This window comes from Zalophus californianus, chromosome 1, assembly GCF_009762305.2.
Source record: "Zalophus californianus isolate mZalCal1 chromosome 1, mZalCal1.pri.v2, whole genome shotgun sequence".
In the NCBI taxonomy this organism is placed as follows: Eukaryota; Metazoa; Chordata; class Mammalia; order Carnivora; family Otariidae; genus Zalophus; species Zalophus californianus.
This window is the reverse complement of record NC_045595.1, coordinates 109,684,815-109,702,964: the sequence shown is the minus strand read 5'-3', so window position 1 is coordinate 109,702,964 and position 18,150 is coordinate 109,684,815. Positions and strand designations below refer to the sequence as shown.

Genomic DNA, 18,150 nt, shown 5'->3' with positions numbered 1-18,150 from the left:
GAGGATGAGGTGGGCTGTGAAGGTTCTGCCTGTTCTTCCCAAATCTACTGACTGTAGTCTCTTGTCTCTTCTCACGCTATTAGAGGGTGACTCCAGAAGCCTAAAGAAATCTCTGAATCATTCTTTGGTAGCTCTTCCCCTGCTTGTTTCTGGGGGTGAGGGGTACTTCCTCTGATTTTGGTCCTCAAGAGGGTCATCCTGCCACTCCAGGCTCGAGGCTGTACACACAATAGGGGATCAGGGAATGTGACTCTGAATGGATGGAATGCTATCCCCCTAAACCCTGATAGTTCTCCTTGGACCCCTCCAGAGTCACTCCATTCTGGTTCTTGTCCACTAAGATTTTGAATTAGGGTGACTTAATTTCCCCAAAGATTCTGGTGTTCTTCATTGTGCTCGCTTTGTGCAAGGTTATGTAGCTGGATTGATGGGAACCAAGCAATCATCTAGACTCATATATGTAAGTCCATGCCGAGATGTCTTAGCCTCTTTTCTCCATTAGGGAATCTAACGATAGGGAGATTTTGCTGGGTAATTGAATCCACTGTGATCTTCTTTCTTGTCATGCTTTCTATGTTGAGGCCACTCACATTCCATAATGACAGAGGGGATGAAAAGATCTGGGTAGAGTGCAAAATGGTAAACAGGAGGTCTGGATATTTGGGAAGCCCAGATGGACGAGAAGTAACAACGTTCAGTCTTTGAAGCTTGATGTAGCTTTAGTTGTTAGAAGCAATGAGCCTGTTGCCTTTAAGTGAAATCTGTGGCGGGCCCTTCCTGTTGGACTCAGGTTCTTTCTCTTAAACCTGGCTGTTGGGAGTCCAGCCAAGCAGAAAGGCCCTTGATGGTTTTATTTCTTTATGCTTGGGAATACCAATTTTCTGATTACTAAATTAAAAAGAAGAAATAACATGTCTAATAAACAGTCAACGTTTCCTTCAGATTTGCAGACTTCTCACGTTTTAAATGGTTGCTTATGAGAATTATTTCCCCATAGACCTGTGTTACAAATTTAAGCCTTTGTTCTTTAAGCTGCATTTCCATAATTATAATTAATTTTCCCCTGCTCTCTCATTTCCCCAATTGTCTTTTCTGTGCCTAATATATGCACAGAGATTGATGGGAGGATGAAATGTCTTTCCATGAGTAGATTCGGGGTTCTTTCAGGGCAACGTAATTGTTTAATTTAGTTGCACAAAAGATCCAGGTTTTTTTTTCTTGGACCACAGTAATCATTATTAGTGGTTGCATCTGTAGTCACAAAACCTTCCTATTTCACATTTATCAAAACAGAGGTTAAAAAATGCAGTTTGTCCCTTCATACTGTGTAAATGAAGTCATCCCAATGGACCTGTGATACTTTATATTTTCTTAGGACTCGTTTCTCTCAGCAAGTATGTCTGAGGTTATTACGAGTGCAAACTCTTGGTGTCAAAGGGATGTTCAGATTTCATATTTAAGGCTCATGGCCTAGTGTGAAGTGGTTTCACCCTCCCACACCTTCAGCTCCTGTCCACACGCTGGTAACTCCCAACAGCACCCCCTGGCTTAGAGGGCCCCTTGGTGTTCCATACCGCGATGCACCCTCTCACCTGACACCACTGATGTGGTGAGGACCAGGTCCTCAGACTCAACACACCTGAAGCAGAACTCCTTCCCTGGTGCCCCTCAGCCTCGCCAGCCTCAGCTTCCTCTTCCCCTCCCTCATTAGGCCCCAGCTATGCTGACCTTTGCATTCCTTGCTCCCAAAACTTACTTCTTCTTCCCTTGTCTGGCTTTCAACTTGTTCTTCAGACCCCAGAGTAAAGGTCCTTTCTGCAGAGAAGCCTCTTCTCACTTCGCTGCCTACGTCAGGCCCCTGTTTTAGGCTCTCCTGTCACCCTACACGGCTGCCTCACTGCCTTATCACTGCTCTAATCAACCAGTTTCATGAAAACCAGTTTAATTTCTGTCCCCCCATTCCTGCTAAGTTCCAGGAGAATAGAGACTTTTCTGACTTCTGTTTCCAGTACATAGCAGAATGCATTGCATGCATTATAGTAGGTGCTCAGTAAAATACTGCTGAATGAATGCACTCATTTAATAGGGGAGGTAAGAACCATCTACCCTTTCATTATTTTTGCACTCTAAGCTTGGCTTTTAATCTTTGTGCTGTGGAATGTATCTGTTCTGTGGCCGCAGACCCTCTTCTTTCCTTCACTCATGCTTTTGCCGTGGGGAACAAAAGAATACCCATAAACCATCCCTTCCTGAGATTGAGAAGGAAAAGGCCACTTCTGCTGAGAATCCTAGTGTGCTTTAGAAAAGATGATTACAAATGTATAATGCCTTGAAATGGAAAAGGACAAACTCATTTCTTTAAAAGAATTTTAGACTTTTTGAATTCATTTAATACTACTTTCCAGAATTTCCATGTTGGTTATATGTGTGTGGAGTTTATTCAACTCTGAATATGGAGGTTTCACTCATTAAAATAACACTATCAGTAAAACCTGCCTAATTGCGGTATTTTGCATACTATTAAAATTCTCTGCTGCCTGTGTCTGAAAAATCTTCAGTCCACAGAAGTGAGTGTTGTCTGTGGACTAATTCTTACCACAGAAGAGCATAGAATAGACCTGCACCAAAACAAAAGCACCAGTTTTCTCCGTAAAAGAGGAGGCTAGGAGGCCTGGGGTACATGAGAAGAATAATCAAACAGCATAGGGCTTCTTTAAAACTTAAGGAAATGCACTTTTATTTCAGATTTACAAACAAGAAAAATGGTCAGCATCTAGGCCTTTCATCTAAGAATCCCAAGCAATAGAAGAGTACACTCCTGACTTCCAGGTAGCAAAGTCACTCAGAAATAACACCTACCTGGGTAAGATAAATGTAGAATTTGAGAAAACATTTTTTGTCCAATTTCGTCTTGCACATTTCTGATCCTGGTCAGAATATGTGACATATCACAGTGTTCTTAGGATTTTTCATATTTAAATATAAAAGATGGCGACTTATGCCCAATTAAAAGGGAGAACAGTGAACACATTTATTATTTAGTGCCTATTTTTATTCCTTGCCAACTTGCAATTGAACATCGATGGATATTCACAAATGACCATTCTTTGAAATTACACCAGTGTCAGAATTTCAAGGTATTGTGCTTTTAAGCTGCCAGGAGCTTATCTCTGGATGTGGAGACTTGTATTTATTAACTCTTAAAGCCAGTGGTTCTCCCAGCCTCGGCTGCACATTGGAATCACCTGAGCGTATAAAACTGTTGTCTGCGCCCTCCGAGATTCTGATCTAATTGTCTGGGGTGTGGCCAGGGTGTGGGAGAAGTTTTAGAACTCCCTGGGAGATGCCATTGGGCAGCCAGTTAGATTCTGGTGGGTTGGAAACCCCAGACTTAAGGTGACAAATACATATTGTCTCAACAGAGCCACAGAATTCATGAGTTTGATAATGGTTATTTTCTATGATAGCCTATACTTTACTAAATCTTAAAAGTGCGGGAAGAGGGGCATGTAAGAAGAGTCTGGATACAAATAGTGTGAGTATAGAGGAAGCAGGAAAATGGAGAAGCGTCATTTATGCTTGTGATGTTGTGGATGCTGGTTTTCTTAAAAATTTTTTTTCGCTTTATTTTTATGATGATAGCAATACAGGCTCACTGTAAGAAAGTTGGAGAGTACAGAAAAGACCAAAGAAACAGGGAAAACAATTGATAATCTCAGTATGTGTTTCATTTTATTTTATTTATTTTAAGCAAGCTCTCTGCGCAACGTGGGGCTTGAACTCACAACCCTGAGATCAAGAGTGGCACGGGTGCTCTACCGGCTGAGCCAGCCAGGCACCCCTCAGTATGTGTTTTATGCCTGCACTTCCTTAAAATGATTTAACAACCAAAGATTAAGTAGCAATTCTCAACTCTGTTTATACATTAGAATCTTCTGGGGTGCTTAAAGAACCCTGATGATTGGGCTCTACTCCAGTCCGGTAAAATAATCTCTTGGGTGTGGGACCCAGATGTCTTCTTCATTCATTCATTCCGTATATCTACATTTTTATCTGTATATATATATATATAAACCCCTATAGCTCTATATGTTTATCTTTAAATGGTTTTGATGCACTGGGAGGGGTGAGAATCAGTGACCTAAGGTTGCTGATTGACTAAAACATCGATCAGTAAACTACATCAGGTATTAGTTTATATGAAAACCTTGATTTTTATGCAGATGGAGGGGCCAAGTGATATGCTCACCTTCATATCAGTATTTTCTTTCCGAACAGGTTTCCCATTTGTTTATTTATTTATTTTTAAATATTTTATTTATTCATTTGAGAGAGAGACAGAGACAGAGACAGAGAGAGCACAAGCAGGGGGAGAGGCAGAGGGAGAGGGAGAAGCAGGCTCTCCGCTGAGCTGGGAGCCGGATGTGGTGCTTGATCCCAGGACTGAGATCATGACCTGAGCCGAAGGCTGACACTTAACCATCTGAGCCACCCAGGCACCCCTCATATTCTTTTTAATATCATGCATTCTTAGTGTCCTTAAAATGCGGTTTGTCTCATAGCCAGTAGATCTGTTACATGAAACAAAGATAAACCTTTCAGCATTAACTGATCTCACAATGTTATCCATGGCCTCCTGGAGGTGAACAGAAATACTTCGGGAAGGCAACAAAGAACATAAAAATGGTGTTTTGTTTTGATTAATCCATGATGAGGACTACACAGTTCACAGCAGAATAATTTAAGAATTGATACAGAAATAAACATGAAACACAGGAATTGGGGGAACAGTACCATCATTTGGAGTACATCAGAAGTAACCCCGAGTGTCATTAAAATGGTCTGTGGGTCTACCTTGGTGAAAGGGGAACCTAGAGGCGTCGAGGATCGCACACATTTTGTTGTAGGAGGCAGACTTTGTCAGACATCTGTTTTACAGGTGAGAAAACTAATGCTCAGGACCCCTTTGTTATTCCTAGAAATTTCAGAGTTAGAAAGGAAAAAGCTTGTCTTAGATTACTCTTATGTTGCATGATACCTCCTTCTTTGCACATGGGGTTGTGTGGGGGACACAGAGAGGAATTTGGGGCTGATGTTAAGATAACCCAGTTTAGACCTAGTCAGGAAGAATCAGTGGGATTCTACATTGGCATATTCTTGGGGCACCATCAGCAAATTTTAGGGTTGATCCTGAATCACAGTCGCCACGAGGATTGGCGATGGCGGTTGCTTTACCAGCTTACCTCTCTTGAGTCTTTCAACAAGACAGTTTCACGGATAAAACTCAGAGAGGTCAATAATTCGCCACAAAACACATTGTTAGATGATGGTGTTCAAACCCAGGTTTGTCGGCCTCTGAAATCCGGGTTTTCTCTATTGTGATACAATGATGTGTTATACAAACTTGTTTCTTTTAAAGCAACTCAGGGTGTGGGTTTGAGTGTTTTAGGAGAGCTTCAAGACCCTTTAGAGGCCACTAAAGGACTCCACAGAGGAACCAATGTGAGTTGCCTTCAGCCTGAGAAGGGCTATTAGGGTACTGTGTGTGGGGGCTGGGAACTGGTATGAACTGGAGCAGTCCTTGGGAGCCTGTGGAAATGCAGACTCTTGAGTCCCACCGGGTACTTACTGAATTGGAATCTGCATTTGAACAAGATTCCCAGGTGGTTTGTAGACACTCTGAAGTGTAAGCAACACTTCTCTGAGAGATCCACTGGGCTTGGGTGTGAGCCCTTGAGCCTGAGGGAATTGGTTCCTACTTCCAAGGAACAGGGAGAACAGGGAGGCAGTTAGGGGGCAGAGAAGAACTGTTTCCCACCAAACAACACATTTAGAGGGTAGAAACTTGTGTGTGAGGGGGACAGCTAAAGACAGAAGCCCCAGATGCTATCCCAATGCTCAGATTTCCAAGTGGGAGACATGAGGGCTATAAATGCCCAGGTAATTTGCTTTGTAGAATGGACTTAAAAATGTGAACCTCCTATGTCTAAAACCTCGGAAGGTACAGCTAAGGACATAAACAGTACCCTGGTCTGCAATGATGCATGATGCATCAGAACTAGAAAGGACTTGGGAAGCCATCTGATTGAAGGATTCCAAACTGAACCCGTAACTGGGCTTTAGAACATTAGTGAAATCACTGAACATTATTCAGAACACTCTTATGTATATACGTATACATTTGTTCCTCCTTCTATGAACACAGTCCTTAGTTTTTACCACATTTCAAAGTAATCTGATGTAAACCTCTGCCTAAAACTGGTCTCCTTTTATAGATAAGAAGGTGACTGGGGTGCATACTCTTACCAATCACCTATTGGCAGAGTTAATTCTAAATGCCAACCTTTTGCCATTCCACCTCAACCAGCCTTTATGATCTGAGCTACATATTATGAAATGCTAAGTGGATTTTCTGTGGGATAAATCTTATAAATCTCTGCATTTTCTGATTATTGGAAATGGCTAGATCTTTATAGCATTGGAATATTGTGACATAAAAGGAATTTTACCTGAAAGCATTTCAAAGCCTCTGTGTATTGGCCAGGTGAGTATGAAGATATTCATTGCAGAACTGCTACAGGGCAGAATGTTCTGGGCATTGGCCCTGTTTGGCCCATCGCTGAGGGCAGCAGGGTTCCATGACACAGGGCTGTCCCCAACTGGTGGCCTCCAACTGACTTTTGTGTGTGTCTTCATAGCTAATAAATGATTATGAACTCTCTGTGGGGAGTCAGGTGCTGAACTTTACAAACAGAGTAATATAATCCATGTAGCATTTAGATCAAGTAATGATTTCACTGTCTGGTAATTTATGATCTGGTGAAGTGTTGATTCTGTGAATCCAAAGGACATTTAGAACATTTTTCATTTCTAAGGATAAAGCTTTTAAGGCTGCTGCTCTGTAACAACCACAGATGAATGGCCTTTAGTTGTGGAAGTTAACTTGTTAAGGTGGGCCCTCTTTGCATCTACCAGAAAATAACGGAGTATCCAGATCTTTGTTGAATTATGTCTGTGTCAGGAGGATGGTTTTTGAAGGACAAATATTTAGTATCTCAACTTGCAGCCTGTGTTTGATTCCAACTTTCATACATGGATGCTCCTATTTTAGCTCCTGAGAATCTATCTGGGAAATAATATTCTCATAAGCCTCTTATTCTGAATCTTTAATTATATTTTTGATCCCCTATCCCTTACCATTTGTCCTAAATTATATAAATCAGTGCAGATGTGTTTAATATCTGGTAACTAGAGGTACCATGATACTAGTAATATAACATTTTTTCTTGGATACGTAACCAGTTCTGCATAAAGTATAGTACTATTTTATTTCTAAATTAGATTAATTTATGTAAAGTGATAAAATGTTATTGCTTTCTTATTTTATCATCTTTAGTATTCATGAAGGAGCAATTCTATCCTCTTTTCTCCAAGGTCTTTAACAAAATTAGCCTTTGTAACCATTTTTGTGCTAGTTGACTGTGAATGAGGAGAACTAATGAAGCAGAAAATTAAAATACTTTTGATGTTTTAATTTTAATACTAATCATTAATCTATACTTCATAGTTACTTTCTCATTGATAAATTTATGGCTTTGAAAAGTATTTCTATGTTTTGTAATTTTTTTTTTTAGCTACAGAGTTTTATTAGATTTTTGAAATTCTTACTATTTGTATACCTTGTCAAGGAACGAGAATTTTGGCAGCCAAAAATCAACTTGATTATGGGCAGAAGGCTTATTTGTGTATGCTCCCAAGCATTTTACTGCCCATGTGTACATTTTTTTTTTAAAAGTCAAACATAGGCCATCTTGAATATATTTTCACCTTTAGGAGAGTATGCATTTTTCTAGGAGTACTTTATTTATTTATTTATTTATTTTAAAGATTTTATTTATTTATTTGAGAGAGAGAGAGAGAATGAGAGAGAGAGAGCACGAGAGGGAACAGGGTCAGAGGGAGAAGCAGACTCCCCGCTGAGCAGGGAGCCCAATGTGGGACTCGATCCCAGGACTCCAGGATCATGACCTGAGCTGAAGGCAGTCGCTCAACCAACTGAGCCACCCAGGCGCCCCTAGGAGTACTTTAGAGAGTGGTTGTACCATAATATTCGTGGTATTTTGGAACTAAAAGCCCTGCAATTGTTGTATAGAATTTACAGGGCTGGAAAAGACCTCAAGAACCTCAAGGAAATTATTTAACACAGCCAGTTGGTGAGATCCTTCTAGAATGAAAGCTCTAGAGAACTGGGAACATGACTTTAGGGCCCGGCATGTAAGAGATGTCCAGTAAGTGAATGAATTAGTAACCTCCTGCATTCTGTCAGTGAGGATCCTAAGGCCTGGGAAGGTGAAATGGTGGGCCATAGGGGAGTTTACCTGAACTGTCAGCAAATGGTAAGAACCAAGTCTCTGGTGCAGGGTGTGGTACATACCGTGCCACATGGTGTGCCTATAGTCACGCAGTTCTTGGTCTCATGCTAAATGGAGGCAGCTTCCTTGTTCCCAAATGCTGGTGCAACTATCAACCATCTGTTCCTGCCCCAGGTCCTTATTCCCCAAGCTAGTTTGAGCACAGGATGTTGCTTCCTTTACTGCTTCCTGCCTTAAATGTGTGCTGACCTAGGTTCTGTGCTGGGAATTCAGCAGTTAACAAAGTAGAAATGGTCCCTGTCTGTATAGAGTTTACAGCCTTGCTTCTCCTTTGCTGTTCCTCTCCTCCTCCTTCTCTACTCCCCCCAAGCTCACATGGGACCTTTATGTGATGGACACTTTTTCTTTGGAAATAATTTTATCCTCACTGAAAAGCTGCAAGAATAAGAATACAACAGAGAAACTTCATATATCTTTACCCAGATTTACTTACTGTTAACCTTTACATCATTTGCTTTATCATTACAAACTTGTACACTCACTCCTTACACACACGCACGCACAAAATTACTTTTTCTGAATAATTTGAGAATAAATTACATACCTCATGGTCCTCTGCCCCTAAATACCTCAGTGTATATGTTCTAAGAATAAGGACATTACCTTATATAATCATGGCACAGTTATCAACATAAGTAAATTTAAAACTGATAAGGTCCTTTAAATTTTTTTTAAGGTCCTTTATTTTTGAATTTTTTTTTTTTTTTTTTAAATCTGATCTCTACAGGGAAACAGACCCGAGGGTAGGAAACTAGCAAACGTGGAGAAAATGTTGTGGCATCATAAAGACTAGAGTTGGGGCTGGCCTGGCATGTGTGTGATCTGTGCTTGCTTTAATGCTTTGCTGTTGCCACCTTGAAATTCTTTATTTTTGGAAAAAAAGCCTCAGGCACCTGGGTGGCTCAGTCGTTAAGCGTCTGCCTTCGGCTCAGGTCATGATCCCAGGGGCCTGGGATCGAGTCCCGCATCAGGCTCCCTGCTCAGCGGGGAGCCTGCTTCTCCCTCTGCCTGTCTCTGTCTCTTCTGAATAAATAAATAAAATCTTTAAAAAAAAAAGAAAAAAGCCTCATATTTTCATTTTGCACTGGACCTGGAGATTATGTAGCTGGTCCTGCCTAGCGTACCTGTGTACTGGGCTAGGAACTTCTGAATCTGATTTTGTAGGTAGTGTTGTCGATAAGGAGACTGAGGCTTAGAGGGATTTAAAATAATTCGGCTCAGGTTGCTGAGCTACCTGGTGGGATGGAGATTCGAACTTCAGTCTTTTTGATTCCATATCCGATGGCTGTCACATCGCTTTCAACTACTCCATGCCCCCACCTCTCCCCGCACCGTGGGGGCATGGAGTGCATTTGGAACTGTCCTTGCTCCTTTTCTCCTCAGGAACTCTACCTTCATTTGGTACCACAGGCTGTTTCTCTTTTTCTTCCTAAATTGCTGGGCTTCTTCTCAGGAGAGTCTCTGATCAGCAGCACAAAGGCAAACAGCCCTGAAGGCGGCTTGGGCTGGGGTCAGCTCCCTGTGCAGAATGAGCCTTGCAGTTTGGTCCCTCCTTAGCCAGGCCTTGGCTTTGGCTGGCCTGGGAGACTTTCCGGAGATGTGGCTGCTGGCTCTTTGGCCTGAGCTGTCCTCTGACTGCAGTCAGGGGCTATGAGTTGTTCTCCACTCTTGTACTCAGCAGAGCCTTGTTTAGAGGGAGGTCGTCTCATCAGCTAGAATCTCCTTCTCCCCTTTCCCCCACTCTTCTTTTCCATGGTTATCTTCGTGTTTGCACTCCTCATGGGACCAATCTGTATATGCATCGTTCTGGGCTTCAGGATTACCAGATAAGGGGGTTTGTATTATGATAACCACGCGTGCCTCCCATTTGAATGCACGTATTGTAATCCCTTTTTAACTGACTATAAACCAAGCCAAGCCTGGGCAGATAATATCATTTACTTTTTTATTAAACCCAGAGATGTCAGATGAAGGCATGTGAAATGCCATCCATGAAAATATCAGCTATGCAGAAGCACGGTTATTACATAAGCAAACAGTCCTGCTTTAGCTGGAGTGCTGGAGAGTACAAGTACTTCGGGTTTATTCTGGACTCTCAGGCTCCCTCTGTCCAGCCCCTCCTCCCAAGGTGGGGGTAAAGGGGCTCCTCTGTTCAAGGGTACAAGTGCCTCCTGAGTGCTATGGGGGAGTTTGAATATGTCACTCCTTAAGTTTTGAGCATTTAATTAAAGCTTCAGCCCCGAGGGAAGATACTTGTGTTAGTATATGTCGTTGTCAACAACTATTAGAGATTCCCATGTGCCTACCTATCTCTGGTTAATTCTCCTCTGTTGATGTTATAATTAACACTGATCAGAACTGATGGTAGATACCTAAAGCAATTGATGCTGATTTATAAAGTCTGGATACCTTTATTTATATCTGGATATGTGTTCACGCAACTCAAATGTCAACTGAATGTTCACATTTTCCCAGTCTCTACTGAAAACCTTTCGAGTGCTGCAAGTGTCACTGGCGGTGAGCTCCTGGGCTTATAACAGGGCCTGTGCATAAAATTTTGCCCGGAAGGTCTCTGTTGTTTGTGTGGTTGGCTCAAGCTGACATCAAGCTCTGAGCCGACCAAGGATTGTATTTTGAATTATATTGACATCTCCATCAAACTGATAGTGATGTGCCTGTGAAATTTTATGCTAACCTATGAAATTTAAAGCGACATGACCGATAGTCATCTTTCAAAAAAAAATGAGAACTTTTAATTTTAACGCCAAGGGTCTTGAAGGGGAGATCAATAAATCATCAAGGAAGCATCATTTCAAAGAGGCAGTCGGCCAAAGAGTGGATCATCTTTGTCCTGTGGAACATAGTAATATTTAATATGGGTAATGCTTAGTTTGTTTTGGGATTCGGATGCTTAAAAATGTGTAGCAATTACTGCCCACTGATGCGTGTCAAGTTTTTAATGAAGGAGGAGGCCAAACTGGTTTATTTGACAAGCATGTGTGATCTATAGGACATGTTCCATATCATTAGAATATGTAGCTCTCTCTCTCCCATGATGAATAAACCAGCCATGGGGAGCCTGCTGTCTAGATAGAACCCTTGTTTCCGACATTCTCAGCATAGTTAAGCAGTCATTGGAGAGACACCTGTACCCCTCCAGCTCTTCCTTGGTTCTCAGGTGGCATTTTTGTAGTACACTGGGTTTACAGTTCCTGGTTATACTCTGTTGGCTAGCAATTAGTTCTTGCTGGCAATAATGTTAAGCCTGTATACAAGGTATGTGGGAAGAACGCTGTTTGGATTAGAAAGCCCAGTTTCAGGTAACCCCCGGCCCCTGTACTGTTGTGCAACATTAGTTTTGTGATCTTGGGCAAGTCATGAAGAGTCTCTGAGGCTCAGCTTCCTCATCTATGGGGGCCAGATGATCGTGGTGCTTCTGCCCACTTCATACAGTTGTTGTCAGGTTCACGGAGGCATCTGTTCCTGAAAGGACTTTGTAAGGGGTAGACTATGAAGGACCATGCAGCAGTGGCAAGGTTATCATGATTTCTGCCATTGGGCATTTAAGTACATTGCATACACCTTTGAGGAGCGCTTAACTTTTTCTTTGAAAATGAACTCACGGTAGTGTTCCATTTTGTTCCATGGCACTTGATGCAAAAGTTCTAGCAATTTTCCGGGATAGTCCTGAAAGGGGTTTCGGAGCTTCCTATAATATGATTTCCTTAAATGCATTGGTGATGAATAGGCTATAGGTGTGTACTGTGCTGGTGTGTTTGAGTTGATACATGAGCCTTACTGTTTTTAATCCATTTAACCTCAAGCCTGCAATGACTGCAGCAGCTTTCATCTAGTGAGTTGAGTCCATTGTAAATATAAACTGAGAGGAGATTTCCGGTGCTATCACACAGAAACTCGGGGGCAAAAGTCTCTACCCTTCAGGGAGCTGTTCTTTCATCTCTGTGATTCACATATACCAAGTAATTGGATGGTGCTGCACTTACTTCAGGGCCAGATACTGCTCGGGAGGGCTAGTAAGTACAGATAGCCCTGAGTGGTCAGGGGATTTTGATGAAGGACTGCTGCCCAGTGTCCCCAGAATGACCTGAACCAGCTTGGGGTGAAGAAGGGAGGCTCAGACAGAACAATGCCACAGCGGATAGGTAGATACCCTCTGTTTTATGAAAGCCAGTGGGCTTGCTCATCCTGAGAGCATGTCTCTCCCTGGAGCTCGTTGATTTTGTATGTATGTGTAGGATTCTTGTTGGGGTTTCATTTGTCTGTGTAGTTACATTGGTGATTTTGCTATAGTATATTGAGGATTTGGGGTTTCCTGTGTAGTTGAGTGCATTGTGAAATTTCATAAAAAGAATTAAGTTCTAGTAATTCTCTTTGGTGCTCTAGGAGACTTTCAGATGAAAAAATAGATTGCAGGATATAAATGATATGCTCGAGATCTCCAGACTACCTTATCTGGTGAAGAACACTGGCCCTGAAGACTGTGGGGATTCAAATTTCAGGTCTATCACTCATTTGCTGGGCCAGCTCAAGGAAGTTACTTGACTTCCCTCTGCCTCAGTTTCTACATTGGAAACTAGAGAAAGGATTATACTTAATTCACTCATATGGGCATTGTAAGGATTAAATAAAGTATGTACAATGCTAGGAGAGGTGTCTGAAATATAGTCAGTGCTTCATAAATGTCAGTAATTCTCAAATAAAGTTCTCCATCATTTCAATACACCAGTGGGAAGGGATTATTTCCTCCCTAGTTGAGAATTACTAAACTGGCTAGACTTTAAAAAATGGTATTTTTTTCCCCTGAATAAAAGAAGTAAATGCTGGTTCTAAAAAATTAAAATATAGTTAAATTTCAGAAGAAAAGAAAAATACCTAGAGATCTCATTGTTAATCTTTTTCATATATTTTCTAGTCCTTCATTCTCTTTCTATATACAAATATTTTACATAATTAAAATATTGTATATTTAGTTTGTATCCTTTTTTTCATATAGAATGTCAGACATTCTCCAGGTAATGGCAATGTCTCAAACATTGTTAATGGCTAGATAGTATTCTAAAATATGAATACATATTTTATTAATCATTCCCTTGTTGATTGGCACTTAGATTGTTGGCAGTAATTGTAATAACTAGTACTAATGAAATATTCTTGTATATACATTTTTATATTTCTGATTATTTCTGATATTAAAATTTATGCTCTTAATTTACAATTTATCAACAGTGTGTGAAAGGTCCTGTGAAATCAACTCCTCACTAAGTTACCGAGGTGCTTTGAGTTAAGGGGCTGGAGGACAGGGTCCGTGGAAGGGTGTGGTTGGGCACCACCCAGAGGCTCTTTCACTGTGAAGTTACTTCTGCTCACCTCTTGCTTTTGTACTGCTTTGAATGCAGATAAAACTGTGACTGTGCTTTAAAAATTGAATGGCTAATTTGAGATTATGGTTTTCCAGACAATTTTGCTAACTCAGCCTCTCTGTGTTCCCAAGCCAGAGGTCCTAACATCTGCCATTGTGGGAATATTCTCTAACTGGGAAGATTGAGGAATTCTGAATTCAGTCTGAAATCTTGTAGATGGTTTTCATGACCTGAAGCATCGAGCCGGTGGGAAGGATCTGGACCCTGGAGTTAGCTTGAGTTTGAAGCCTGGTTCTAGCACAGCTGTGCAGTCTTGGACATCGTGTCCAACTTGAATCTGTTTCCTTATCTAAATTTAAAATATGAGTACTAATATATCTCCTTGCAGAATTTTCATAAGAGTAGAGAGGGTAATGTTTACGGTGTTTGGTAAATGGTAGCTTTTATAATAATTGCCTCACAAAGTGATGTGGCTCCCATGTTTCTGTCAGTAGGTTTTCTAATTGGACTTGGGGGTCTCGGGGCAAACATGTGCCCTGAGTTGGTCTCAGTTTGGAGTTATGTGACTGGTGAGATTAAGGTATGTGCGGAGATGGTATAGTGTATCACCTCTTCAGCGTGTGACTTGATTAAATAAAGTTCTATCCAACCAGTGATTGGAGTGGCCATTCACTTAACTTCTGGGTTGTGAATACTTATTTGTCCAGGCCCTGGGAAATGGCTCTTGGCCTATACTAGCTCATTTTCTCTTCAGAAATAGCCTATGAGGTGGGTACTGCAGTCTCCACATGAGGCTATTTAGGCTCAGAGAGGCCCGCTTCCATTGGGTTGCCAGATTTAACAAATAAAAGTACAGGAAATATTGCATGGGACATACTTCCACTAAAAAATTATTTGAAGTTTATCTGAAATTCAGACTTACCTGGGTGTTCTGTTTTATCTGGCCACCCTACCCATAAACTTCCCCAAGATCATGCAGTGAATGAGGGACAAAGCTGGAACTTACATTTTCCTCCATCTGACTCTGAAGCCCATGCTGTAGCCTGTTACTCTGTGATGTGTCTGTGAGAAATCAGAAGCAGAACTCAGGTGTGAAAGGTAAGGACATTGCTGTCAGATGGGGTTTAAAGTCCTTCACTCATTGTAAACTGACAAGCTGAACTCAGAGACACTTTTCTCTTTCACCTGATTGGTGGAAGATAATTCCCTAGTAGGTCTAATGGTTAGAAATAGAGACAGCTAATGAGGGGTTATGAGATACCTATTATACATGCCAAGTACTGTGCTAGAACTACTCTGGAAAAAGCCCAATCTTTTCAAATGAGGATTTCAGGTAAGAAGTTAAACATTCCAAAGCTGTGTGGTTGTTGAGGTGACCCGGTGCTTCCTTTGACCCTGAAAGCCTGTTGACCTAGACTTGACATTATACACGACCTTCTGCTGGGAGAACTCTGGGGAGTAACTAGCGGTGACGTGTCAGTCATCCAGTGTCTCTGCCGACCCTAGAGTAGGTGTTTCAGTATGAGTCTTTCCAATGGGCTACACAGAGAATTACTTGCTGCTGCTGAAGAATTGGATATATAATATGGTGTAGATATTTCTGGACTCTCAAAAATCCATGAGTTTTCCTTGGTGGTCAAATGCATATTCAGGGGCCATGCCTGCTTTCTAAAGGCTCATCCACCTGCTTGCTCACCCTGCCATTCAGGATAAACCTGAGGCACTGCCCATCGCTGTGGTGTTGGGCTTCATGTTTGAGCCATAGGTCAGCCTTTCCAGGGAGGAGCCTGGGGAGCTTTGATGGCTAGAGGGCAAGAAGCATGAGGAAGCTCCTGGGAGAAGACTCCCTGTGGATGAGGAAGGGGAGAAGCAGTTTGCTCCCTTTCTCTCTCCTGACTCTCCCAGGATTGTGGTGGGGAATCTTTGGAAGAAAAGGAAAGGGGAGGTTCGCCAGGCTCCACTGGGAGCACTTGGATCTCCCTCTCTTTTCTGGACTGACTGAGAAGTTGACCAAAAGATGCCTTTTGCTTTTCAGGTAGCCTTGTTTCTGGCAAGTCAGAGGAACTAGAAACCCATCATTTGGCACTCATTTTGTGTCTTGGGAACACTAGTGTCTTTTTGTATAAGGTTACCTGGGAGTATTAATCATTTGAACTATTTAACAGGAGTGGGTATTTCTGAGATACCTCGAATTTGGGGGTACCACTCTACATTTAAAGTACTGGTTCGTTCAGATTAAACAATGAACTCCACTGCATTTCTAGGTTGATGTAAAGGATTTCAAGACTAATAACCATGGTATGATAAAGATAATACAAAATAATTGATTCTAAGCACTTTATGAGTATTAAATTCTTGCAATAACATTTGAAGTGGGAACTATTATTATGCCTGTGGTACAAATAAGGAAATCAAGGATCAGACCATTTAAGTAACTTGCCCCAGGTCACACAGATGGTTGGTGGCAGAGTCAGAATTTGAATGCAGGTAGATGGGCTCCTAAACTCTTAACTATTTTGTATAGCTGTATGTGTGTGTGTGTGTGTGTGTGTGTGTGTGTGTATCTGATGCAGTCTTGCAAGAAGGATATCCTAATTATGCACACTCACACACACATCTTTGACATTCATATTTCTCAGAGGATTTAAGAGTAAACAGTGGGGTTTGCAAATTGGATGAGGGGCATGCCAATTGGGAAACAGGTGAATGGGAAGTGGGGTAGAGCATGATACCTCAGGGGAGAGGGATGGGATAGTGGTCTGGGCTGGGTGGTCCTGATGGGAGTGGAGTAGAGGGGTTAATGCTGACATTTGCAGAATAGGTGGTGCTGGAATTGTCAGGGGCTCAGCAGAAGCCGGGTAGAAGGAAATGGCAAGAGGCATTGCTATGAGAGAATTCTGGGAGGAAGGGAGTTAATGCTCAGGATGGAGAGACCTAGTTACAACTCTTAAATGCAAGACTACAGTAAATTGCTTATGAAAGACATGCCCTGCCTCTTTCTCTATCTACCTATCTCTCTAAAATGTGCAAATAAATGCTTTTGTATATTTTAGGGAAAATTGTACTTTAATAATATGCTAGTTCATTCACTAAAAACTGGCTTTTTCAGACCCATTCTTGCTACTTAACTTGCCCACAGGGATGTGATTCTTACCTGAGAAGTAGCCATCACTGCCCAAGTATTTAGAAACTGTAACCTCTTTCATTCTAAATTGGAAACATTCCAGTCTCTTCTGTAATCATGGCTATGTTTGTGTGTGGAATAAGGACAAAAATCAAGGAAAAGCATCAGCGCTATCAAAAAATAATATGTGCTCACCCGGACTGGTACCAAAGTAGTGTACTGTGTAGAGGACCACAGATAGCTTATTTTTGAATGGATTGGTTTTGCCTCCAGTGGAGTGATGTTTGCTTCTGAGAGCGTACGTGTCTGTGTGCGCGCTTCTGTGTGTCTCTGCGTGTGTGCATGTTCATTTTCTGCATTCAGCCTGCGTCACTACCATGGTAATCAGTGTTTCTCAATGGCCTCTGTAGGTGAGGAGGGTTTCTTTGAAGGCTAAAGAACTACACTTCCCAGACATTAAATGTGCATAATGCCTGGAGGGTTTTAAGCCCTGCACTAAGCATGCACATCTCATACCCAAAGTAGTCACAGCGCCTGCACTCCCACAATAGCGGCAGCCCTGAGCAGATGCTTCCCTGGCTCTTATCTGGCTGTGCTTTTCACTTTGGGACAAAGTTCTATAATCATATCTCACGGATTTATTTTCTCCACACTGTAAAGCCTGAATTGTGAAGATCTCATCATGCCATAAAGGGCAGCATGAGCCAAGTTCTTGGGGCTGCTGAGGATTTCTTTGCCTTTTTTTTTTTCTTTTCCTTTTTGGAGATGTGTATCAGAAAAAGGCTTTGCCTTTAGAGAGAAATTTGACTGCTCTTGCCAATAATGTGTAACAATATTAAATTTAATGGCAGACCTTGAAGTGTATAAAAACTTAAGTCCAGAAAAAGGTAAGAGTCATACTACTAATTTTAAGGTAAGTGGAATAGTCCTAGTGAAAGATGGGATACATTTCTTATTTTATTTTATGTTTAGTAAAGTTAAAATGTTTATTTGAACTCTTGACAACATAATTGAGATATTCTATTTCAATATGAGATGAAAACGTAAAGTATTTCTGATGAGGCAAAGTGGTTTTTTTCTTGCAAATGTATACTTCTGTAACAGTAAAATCTGCATGCTGATGAATTGGAAGTGCATTGTAATAAAGTGGTCAGTGACAAAACCATTGTATTCTTAGGTTACAAGTCAAGGATGTAGATATGCTTAAAAATTG

At 41.4% G+C, this 18,150-nt stretch overlaps 1 protein-coding gene across 5 annotated transcripts in view; it reads left to right on the top strand.

The window, feature by feature from the left end:
* The window catches only part of PLCH1 (phospholipase C eta 1), a 201,259-nt gene that overhangs the window by 36,565 nt on the left and 146,544 nt on the right, over positions 1-18,150 (top strand). The window contains exon 1 of one of the 5 annotated variants that reach the window (XM_027586974.2): positions 17,711-17,824. The exons of the other annotated variants lie outside the window; for them this stretch is intronic. Within the exon in view, the coding sequence (XP_027442775.1) occupies positions 17,782-17,824 (43 nt within the window). The 5' untranslated portion in view covers positions 17,711-17,781. Of the gene's footprint in view, positions 1-17,710; positions 17,825-18,150 lie in introns of those variants that run through there. 5 annotated transcript variants of the gene reach the window in all.